We start from the raw sequence: 10,482 nt of genomic DNA, 5'->3' as shown, positions 1-10,482 counted from the left end.
ACTTATTTCAGTTTTTGTCTCTCAGTCTCTATCTCTCAATCTCAGTCTTTCAGTCTCTGTCTCTCTTCCAAACGTTACCAAGAAAAAAAAAACTCCTAATCTTAAGTCACCAAGAAAAAAAAAACTCCTCCTCTTCTTTCTTCTCTTGTTCATTTTTTTATTCTTATTTTACATTTTCATTTACTCTATTAACAAGAATAAAAACAAGAAAAAATCAAACAAAGAATAAAAAGAAACACATAATGATGCAAAATACTAGGAAGAGGAGGAAGAAAAGAAAAAAACGCAGCAACAATAATAAAAGAACAACGATGAGAAGGAAACACACGAAGAAGAAGAAATCCGAAGAAGAAGGAGAAAAAACGCGAAGAAGAAAGAGAATGAAAGAAATGTGGGAACTGTTTCACGTAGTTAGAGCGTATATTTAAGTTTCACTAATGAAACTGATTTTTGTTGAGTTTGGACCAACTTAATTAGATTTAGTTACCAAAAAGATTTAAATGTGCATAATTATTAATATTTTTTTTTATACTTTTAAGTTAAACTTATAAAATAATAATGTGTAGAAAGTTAAATAAGAATGTATTTACGCACACAATACAAAATATATTTCTAGAATGATGTCAAACCATAAAATGGTCATCATTAACACAACTAAATCTAAATATATCAGAAAACATTTAATTCATTTTATAAATAACTATTTCATTATTGACACAATTAAATACAAATATATCATAAAAATATTTAATTCCTATTATAAATAACTAAAAAGTCAAATGCAACTAAGTATAATAATTAATTAATTTATAATAAAACTATAAATATTTTACACGGAAAAGCAAATAAAATGTGGTAATATAGTTGCCTGAAAACGTTTTCCTTTGCTAACAGAGGACTAGTCACGTTTTTATGCTTATCAGCAATATGTACAGATATGATAGTAATTAATGTGGCAAAATGTACAGTGCATTGTAGACTGTCACTGTATGACTGTAGTACTGGGTTTTTAATCCAAAACAAAAATTATACAAGTAAGTGAACTTTTTACCAACTTTGACCATGAATCTTGTCCCTCGCAAAGACCTTTGCAAAAAGAATTCGAACGTTAATTAGGCCTAAACATATAAAGGAAAAAAGAAAAAAAAAATATGATGCAAAGTGGAAAGAAGGAAGGGAAGGGGATGGGTGTGTAAAAACTAAAAAAAGAACTAGTCCCTCTTGAATCTTGATGGATGGTGCAAAAACACAAAAGGAGATTGAGTCAAAAAACAACAGGTCCACCACTTGAGGGGTAATTATGTCCATTTAGAAGGGCTAAGACTGTAATCGTGCATACATGCCGGAAAGCATAGCCGTTTTATTTCCGTGTGTGAATGCTTGAAAAATGAAATCGAAATCCACCCGTTGCTTGCATTGCGTGAGACCAATTCTTATTATACAAAAGCCCTTGGATTCTTCTTTTATTTTCAGAATTGCCCCTCCTCGCTGCTCTCTTAACCTTTGATTTAGTCTCTTGTTTATTTTTTCTCCCTCTCTATTTCTCTCTCTTCTCTTCTTCCTCTGCCCGTGACCATGATTGGAGGTAAGGAACTTGGTAATGGTGGTGTTGACTCTGCGGATGAAAGCTCAAGAAGCAAGCTGACAAGGCCGAATTTTGAGCCCAGCAGGGAGTACCCGGATAAGAAAGGTGTTGAATTTCTGAGAGATTCAGAGATGGGTGGTGTTCACTCAAAGGCCACAAGCAGCAGCATGGTTGGTGGTGCCAGCTCAGGATTGCAAGAACTCACCCTGAGCTACCTCTGCGATGCACAAGGGCTGGGTCTTGCTGCTGATAAGGATATTCCTATTCCTGGTAAGAGCTTCTTGCTGAATAATCATTGTTTAGAAAAAGTTGTTAGCCACAAGGGCAAAGAGATTCTTGTTTCCGAGAATTCAAATCATGTTGATGGTGGTAAATTTGTTGAAAGAGATTTCTTGAGCCTGAGTGATACCAGAGAGAATAACTCCTCAAAGCGATCGGTTGAGGAAGAAGAAGAGGAGCAAGAGAGTAATAGGGAGAAGAAGCCAAGGCTTGAGACACTGAATCTCTCTCTTGCTTTGCCTGATGTCTCACTCTCTCTCACCGCTTCAAACGCCTTACAAAACGGTGCTGATCAGCAACAACCACAACCGCTTCGGCCTAAACCTACCAGGCCCTCAACTACAACATGGTCTAATAATGATTGCACAGCAACAGCTTCTTTGTCTTACTCTTACTCTCACCCTTTCTCACACAACCCAAGTTGCTCGCTTACCCGCAATTCAACTGATAATTTTGACTACTCTGTGAGTAAGGATGACCAAATTTGGAATTGTGGGGAGGGGACTAACGGTTCTGTTCACAGTAGGTTCAAGCCAATTGGAGATGGGGTTGGGTTTTCCAATCATGGTGGTGGTATTAGCTCCTTTATGCAGGGAAATAGCCAGTTTAAGACTACTAGTTCGGATAATCATTCCTTTTTCCCTTCTGAATTGCCTGCCAGACCAAGATTTGAAGCTCAATCTGGGGACTCGAGGGGTAGGAATTCCGAGAATGTGAGAATCTTGGAAGGGTTAGATGGTGGGGGGAAGATGAAGAAGCTCTCAAGGCCTGAGAGGATCCTGAGGGAAGTTGTTTCTGAGTCTGTTCCCGCCGCAGCACTGATGATTCAGGAGCTTGCTGATGAAGTCATAGCTTCAACCAAGGAATACCTGAAGAATCTCATTGAGAAGCCTGACAAGAAAGATGAATTGGTCAGCCTACAAAGCAGGCTTGAAAGAAGATCTGACCTCTCCAAAGAGACTCTTTCCAAGTGCCATAAGGTGCAGTTGGAGATTCTGGTTTCTGTCAAGATGGGGCTTGCAAGCTTCTTATATGGTAAAATTCAATTATCTGAGATGGTAGAGGTTTTCTTATATAGGAGATGTAGGAATGTTAACTGCAAGAGTCTGCTTCCTGTTGATGACTGTGACTGCAAGATTTGCTCAGGGAATAAGGGATTTTGTAGTTCGTGTATGTGTCCTATTTGTTTGAACTTCGATTGCGCAAGCAATACTTGTAGTTGGGTTGGTTGTGATGTTTGTTCCCATTGGTGCCATGCTGTCTGTGGCATTCAGAGGAACCTCATCAAGCCCGGTCCGAGCTTGAAGGGACCTGCGGGGACCTCAGAAATGCAGTTTCATTGTATTGGCTGTGGACATGCTTCTGAAATGTTTGGGTTTGTTAAGGATGTGTTCATGTGTTGTGCAAAGGATTGGGGACTTGAAACCTTGATGAAGGAGCTCGACTGTGTGAGGAAGATTTTTAGGGGAAGTGAAGACCGTAAAGGGAAAGAATTGCATGTCAAAACTGATGACATGCTGTTAAAGCTTCAAACTAAAATGGCTTCTCCTTCAGATGCCTGCAATTATATCACACAATTTTTCAACTGTAAGTGTCTGAACTATGGTGTTTGGTTCTATCCAATTTGCTTGTTCTTCTCGGAATTTGTTTTGCCTGTGTTCCTTACCATGTTTGCTTGTGTTACAATCACTTGACTTGAATAAAAAGATTCTTGTTTTCCTGCATCGAAATTAATTATAAGTATTCATGTTGGATATTTATTTTCATCCTAGGCTGTCATTTTTTAAGTGTGTCATTGGTGGTAACATATACTCCTGACATTCGAAGAGGAATGTTCTATTGGTATTATTGAAATGCCTATACACAAATCAAATTTAACTTGGTTATTGCTTAGCTTTTCTGTTACTTAATCATCACTCTTATGTATGTTCATACGCATATCTAAACCATCTAACGATGATTTTGCTGACAAACAGATGCAGATAACTTGCCAGACTTTCCCCTTTCTGCCATATCTGCAAAGGATATGGCATCATCTCAATCCAACATTACGAAAGACACACCATCTCTTCCAAAAACTAGTTCCCTAATGCCTAAATATGCTTATGACATGAGCTATTCTAGGCCACATTCTGGTGCCTTGCCAAATGATCTTCATCAAAAGGACTTCAAAGCTTCCATATTAAGCGAACTAAAAACTGAGGCTGATTTCCAACTGGGGGCTTTGCTAAGGAAAGGTGGACTTGACAGCTTGGAGAGCATTGTTCGGATAAAGGAGGCGGAAGCGAAAATGTTTCAGACGAAGGCGGATGAAGCAAGGAGGGAGGCAGAAGGGTTCCAGAAGATGATCAGGACAAAGACCGCGCAGATGGAAGAAGAGTATGCCGAAAAGCTAGCCAAACTGTGTTTGCATGAGACTGAGGAAATGAGGAGGAAGAAACTAGAAGAACTCAAAGTCTTGGAAGGTTCCCATTATGATTACTATAAGATGAAGAAGAGAATGCAAGATGAGATAGATGGTTTATTGGAGAGAATGGAAGCAACAAAGCAGCAATGGGTTTAATTTTTGTTTTGTCTTATATTTTTTCTTAGTTCAGAATACTCCTAAAAATGTGTGTAATTTATTGGTCTGCTGCTATGGTATTCTGGTTATTCCCAGAATGAATTATTTTCAATTGATAAGCTAAACTCTTTTAAGTTTTTGGTGTGTTGGTTTTTTTATTTATTTTTTTAATCATAAACTGAGAGGGGGCATAACTGCATAAATCTGAAGCTGAACAAATTCTGTGCTTCCCCTGCTCTGTCTTTTGGTCTTCAACACCATTAGTGTTAATGATGAGGGTATGTGGAGGAGAAATGTACATAATCTATTTCCTTTAAAGAAGTTGAGTTGTCATAATCTACTTTTGTGCACTTAAAGAAACAAATATACTGTGACGAAGCTGCAGAGAAGAAAGCTGTTTGACATGATTAGTATTATTTTATTACCAGTGTTGGTGGATGGAGCATAAAGGAGGATAATGCTAAGCAGCCACTTTGGCCTACATATTAATATTTCTTTGCTTACCGATGATTGTGGCTTCTGCACCACCACCTTAATTAATTAACAAGATTAAGCAGTGTTTTTGCACTTGCAGCATTGGAACATGTTCACAAAAGTAGATAATGAAAGAGAATCTGAATACTTTCTTGGTTGCAATCATATCAGTACTGTGTGGGTGTGGCATTTGACCTATCAAATCAGATTGTATTTCATATGGCTTTTATTCTTGATTTTGACAATAAATCTTACATAAGTATTTGTTTTATAAAAAATACTATTTATTCATTAACATCCCTCGTTAAAATCAATAATTATGTATCTGACTATAAATATATATAATTTAATTTATTTTTAATATATATTTTATATTTTTTATATATTTTTTAATGGTGACTAATTTTAATATATATCTAACATAATCATTTTATAACATTGAATATTCTCATTGAATTGTAGTACTTAAATATTAGTGGTATTCCCGATGTGATTAAAATAATGCTCCACCATAATAACAACATTGAATAAACTATTGTTTTTTTTCTTAATATTTATGAGGGTAAAGTACTAAATTGGTCATTTATGTTTGAGCGTATTTCTGTTTTGATCCTTAAAGTTTAAAGTGCTCTATTTGAATTTAAAAAAGTTTTATTTAGCATCAATTTAGTCCACAATGAGATCAAAGTTAAATAATTAACGGAATGCCCTACATAACAATAGCACAAGAACAAAATCGATAATCTAGAGAACAAGTACAAGTTCTAGAGGCACAAAATCAACCGTAGATGTAGTAATACATTTATTTATTATTTTTTATAATATAAATAAAATATTTTCTATAGAACTAAAGAAAATAATAAATAAATGTATTGATGTATCAACGGTTGATTTTGTGCTTCTAGAGCTTGTACTTGTTCTTCGATTTTGTTCTTATACTATTGTTATGTAGGACATTTTGTTAATTATTTAATTTTGACTTCATTGTGGGACTAAATTGATGCTAAATGAAACTTTTTTGGATTCAAATAGAACATTTTAAATCTTAAAGACCAAAACAGAAATACGCCCAAACATATGGGACCAATTTAATACTTTACCCTATTTATGATGAATTCTAAAGTTGTTCCTAATTTTAAATTTATCTATTTAAATTTTTAACGTTTTAAAATTATACGGTTAATAATATGTTAACAGCGTAACATCTCAATTTTTTAATTATGTTTATTATTAATAATTAATTAATTAAATTTATAATAATTTTAATTTTAATTTCATAATAAAAACTAAAAAAGAATACTTAAAAAATTAACATATCTAATTTAAAATTTAAAAAAATCAATTTTAGTGAATTTTTAACTAAAAATAACAAACTTGTTAGATATAGACATATAATCATAATTAATTCCATATTTATTAGATTTAAATAATTTTTGGCTATATAAAAAGATAAAAAAATGGCTTTATTCTTTGAGTTTAGTATAAAATCAAATTTAAATTCAATTAGGTAGATAAATCTGCTATAAGTTTATAGTAGAAAATTGCACTATAATCAACCAAACTGACATACTAACAGTATTTCATAAATATATCTCAAGCTACTATTATCCGATTGACTTTTTTAAAGTTCTTTTTAAAGGTAACTCAATTCTCTATAAATTTTTATCTAATAAGTATTTCCAGATTCCAAATGTAGAAAAATTTATAGGACTTACAAAATGACAATTCAGATTGAAGATTTCATCTAAATGTGAGTTAGATTTTCATAACATAATAAACACATACCTAAAAGCTATTTGAATCCTTTCTTTCTCATTTTATTCTCATTTTCTATATAAAAATGCTAAGTATTTATCTCTACAGATTGTCATTCGCATACTTTCTCCATTTTATTATAAAAAAAAAATCCTTATCTTTTCTCATTTTCTTACTCTCATTCTAAATTTTTCGCCAAACTATTTACAAATTCTATTCATATATTATTTGAGAAGGTATGCTCTATGAACTGTACCAACTATGGAGACTAGGAATATAGAAAATTCCTTTCTACAATAAAGCCAACATAGACTCAGATATTTACATAGGATTCATATCTTCTGCGGTCTCGATATTTATATTGAATTTATTGATCAAGTAAGATGTTTTTATCATCATAACTCATCATTTATTTGTTCCTCGTATGTTTTTATTAATAGTTTATGATCTATCAGCTTCTAACCAAATTCTAATCATTCTTAATCTTAATCTCATGTATGTATTTAGAAGAATGAAATATATCTCTTAACCAAAAAATTATACCTACATCAAAACACACACAAAATATGGCCATAGAACAAATTTCTCTTTGTTAATAAATTATGTCTATTTAATTTACATTGAAAAATATGTAGGATTTCTACGAATTTTACTGTAAATAGGGATTTTAAACTATTTTTTTATATGTGTCATATCTTAAATGTTTCTTAAAATATAAATACTATCATTGCATGTCATGATATAATGTCTTTTTATTACATCCACATTAAGCATTATAATAACCATCTTATGTGTATTAAAAAACTCAGAAAATGATCATTCGTTAAAGGATCCTAGGGTGCGTTTGTTTCTAAGAATAGGACAAGACAAGACACTAAGAACAAGACATAAATGATAGAGATACAAAATTTTGTGTTCTTATATCCTGTTTGATGATAAATTAGAACAAATTATAAAAATCTAATTTATTCTCATTTTTTTATTCAAAAAATTTGAGACGAAAAATATAATAATAAAAAATATAATTATAAAAAATTAACAAAAATAATGAAAGAAAAAATAAAAAATAAGTTATGTTCTTTGTTAGTGTCTCTGTGTCCTTCCTGTCAGGATGGACACAAAATACACTAATTTAGTGTCCCTTGACACATTGTCTCTGTCCATATCTCCTCCGTCAAACACGATTTTGTGTCTCTATGTCTCTGTGTCTCTGTCTCAGTGTCCTGTCTCTGTAAACAAACACAGTCCTAAAGGCAGGATAATCGAAGTAATTCTTCAATAAGGGAAGATGATCAACAAGCTCTTGAGATAAAAATTTTCAGTAAAAGAAAGGAGCTCCCATAAATTTTATACATTGTTTGAGTTCAATATCCTCCAAAATTAAAGTAATATCAAAAGAATGTTTAAGAAAAATAAGATCATTTTCATGCGTTGTTGCATTAGAGTTTATATCAACAAGAGATTCTTTTCCGTTCAAATAAGGAGAAATTAGGAGAATGTCAAGAGAAACCAAATAAAATTTTTTGTATGATTTAACATAGGCATTTCAATCCTGAGTCACATAAGTAGCATAAGTAAATGAAAAATATCTAAAAATTACACAACTTCCAGTAACAAGAACTTTTGAAAATAATAATAGAACAACATTGCATCTTCATTATTTTTATTTTTAAAACTTGAAGTGGCTAGGATGGATACAATGAAACCATATAGATAAACTATTAAAAAAATTTTGTTTCTTACCCCTCTCCCAGTAAATCTTTAAGAGCAATACGCTACTTGATTGAGTTAAAAAGACCAATATATTGTAAGATAACTAGGAACTGAATATCAAGGACATAGATATGGAAGATCAAGTACTTGCTCAAATTCATACTAAGAATGGAAGATAAGCGATTATTTTAGTCATAGTTATGCAAGGTGAGAGAGTTAGAATTTTTTATATGTCCTGTTTGATCTTTATTGAGTGGCTACAATTATAGCCATGCTGTTTAATTTTTTTTATATGATTATTTGATATGAGTAAAGTTTGTCATTATTTTTGTCTTTATAGTATCTTCTGATTTAGTATCACTAGATTCACTTATATTTTTCAACTCGTAATGATTCTAATGATTAAGATTCTCACTATTTTCAAATGGCTTTCAAAAATAAAAACTAATTATCCACTATTTTTTTATATAAATATTTGAGTATTAACAACCAATATAATTCAAATAAGGCTTAAGCCTAATTTGAAAATATTAGCGACTTAAATAGGATCAAATGTTGGGGACAAAAACGATACATTATTCTTAGAGAAATGATCAAATCAAGAAAAATAAAAGTAAATTTTAATGGAATGAATTGCATTAAAAATTCAAAATTTTTACTTATCATAGAATATTAATAGAACGACTACCAGATAAACTTTTGGAAAAGAAAAAAAAGCATGATGCATATATATAATACTTTTTTAATATTTAATTTAAATAAATTTTAATTTTATTCTTTAATAATATCAATTTTTTCAGTATATAATTATTCAATAATTTTTTAATCATATCTAAATAAATTAATCATCATAAAATACTTGTAGAATGATTAGTACATAAATTTATGCAAAAAAAAAAGGCCAGATAATTCTTCTAATATATTATCCTGTTCCTAATGTTTTTATCTTATTTAAATCATTTTAATATTGTCCTACTAAATTCTGTTAACAGATTATTAACCGCATATAATATTGAGACGATTTTAAAAATGTTAAGAATAAACTTATGTTATCCCAAACGTTATTAACAAAAACTATATTTTATTCTAACAAAAATTTCGTTATCTTTTTATTTGCCAATGATCACTAACACTAAGCTAGTTGTGTCATGGTGATTCTCAACCCTCTCCAAGTGTTTGGAATTGGTGAGAAAAAATTAGAGCTAAAAGAAAGAATAAGACTTAAATTAATTTATAGGTCAATTACATATTTAAAAGTCACTAAAAAATAGAATAATTTTATTCTTATTTGACATTTTTTTTCAAGTTGTGAACGCATCATGACTGAATTTAGTGTGTATGCTGTTAGTAGCAGTGGCGGCAGCAGCTAGCATTGCTTATGGTGATTGGAGCTACAAATAGAATCAGAATATGGAGGAAGGAAAAAGTAAGCAAGGAAGGGATGATATTGTTACAGGTGTATTGAGAAATCAGGAAGTGGGAGTAGGCATCCAAATCCAAATAATGTAACTGTATTGTATGCGAAGAATGCAAAATTAAAAATATTATTTGTATATTAAAATTAATTATTAATATATATTTATATTTTAATATATATTTTATAATAATAATTAATTTTAGTGTATTCATAATGTAATCGAGGCCAAATATATGAAATCGAGAAGTTGGTGAGTTGAGATTTCCGCAGAATGTGAATGAGTTTGCTTTCAATGTAAAAATAATCGGTGGGGACCACTTTCTAGGTAATGGAATTGGAAGTGGGGCAGGGGCAGTTCCACCAACAAAAGAAAAGAATATATTATAAGCCCAATTAAAAATAAAAAAAATCCACATAGTTTTGTTTATTTGACGAATTTAACTATTATGTATCTGACTTATTATCTTATCAGATTATTTGTATTTTGTATATAAAAAAAATTATTTGTATTTTAAAAAAAAAATTATATGATAATAAATTAATTCAAACATTTTATTAATTTGATAATACATAATTAAATGTTCTTATCAAATAATACTGCTGTATCTACAAATTAAATCTGTTTTAGAAAAAGAAAAAAATTCTCTTTGAAGAAGTTTTTTTTTTTTTTTTTGGTGAACCTCTTTGAGGAAGATT

General features: G+C 31.0%; 1 protein-coding gene across 1 annotated transcript; it reads left to right on the top strand.

Moving 5' to 3' along the window:
- The first annotated feature begins 1,153 nt into the window (after positions 1 to 1,153).
- On the top strand, positions 1,154 to 4,561 carry LOC112734732 (protein OBERON 3). The gene is made up of 2 exons (XM_025784178.3): positions 1,154 to 3,451; positions 3,841 to 4,561. Exons 1-2 carry the CDS (start codon positions 1,576 to 1,578, stop codon positions 4,425 to 4,427), a joined length of 2,463 nt encoding a protein of 820 aa, XP_025639963.1. The 5' UTR covers positions 1,154 to 1,575; the 3' UTR covers positions 4,428 to 4,561.
- The last annotated feature ends 5,921 nt before the right edge of the window (positions 4,562 to 10,482 follow it).

Source organism: Arachis hypogaea, chromosome 3 (genome assembly GCF_003086295.3).
Source record: "Arachis hypogaea cultivar Tifrunner chromosome 3, arahy.Tifrunner.gnm2.J5K5, whole genome shotgun sequence".
In the NCBI taxonomy this organism is placed as follows: Eukaryota; Viridiplantae; Streptophyta; class Magnoliopsida; order Fabales; family Fabaceae; genus Arachis; species Arachis hypogaea.
The sequence above is the reverse complement of the archived record's forward strand: the minus strand, read 5'-3'. Positions and strand labels throughout refer to the sequence as shown.

Coding starts and splice junctions, on each gene's coding strand:
- LOC112734732 (XM_025784178.3), top strand. CDS start 1,576: ATGATTGGAGGTAAGGAACTTGGTAATGGTGGTGTTGACTCTGCGGAT. Junction 3,452..3,840: donor TATCACACAATTTTTCAACT/GTAAGTGTCTGA, acceptor GCTGACAAACAG/ATGCAGATAACTTGCCAGAC.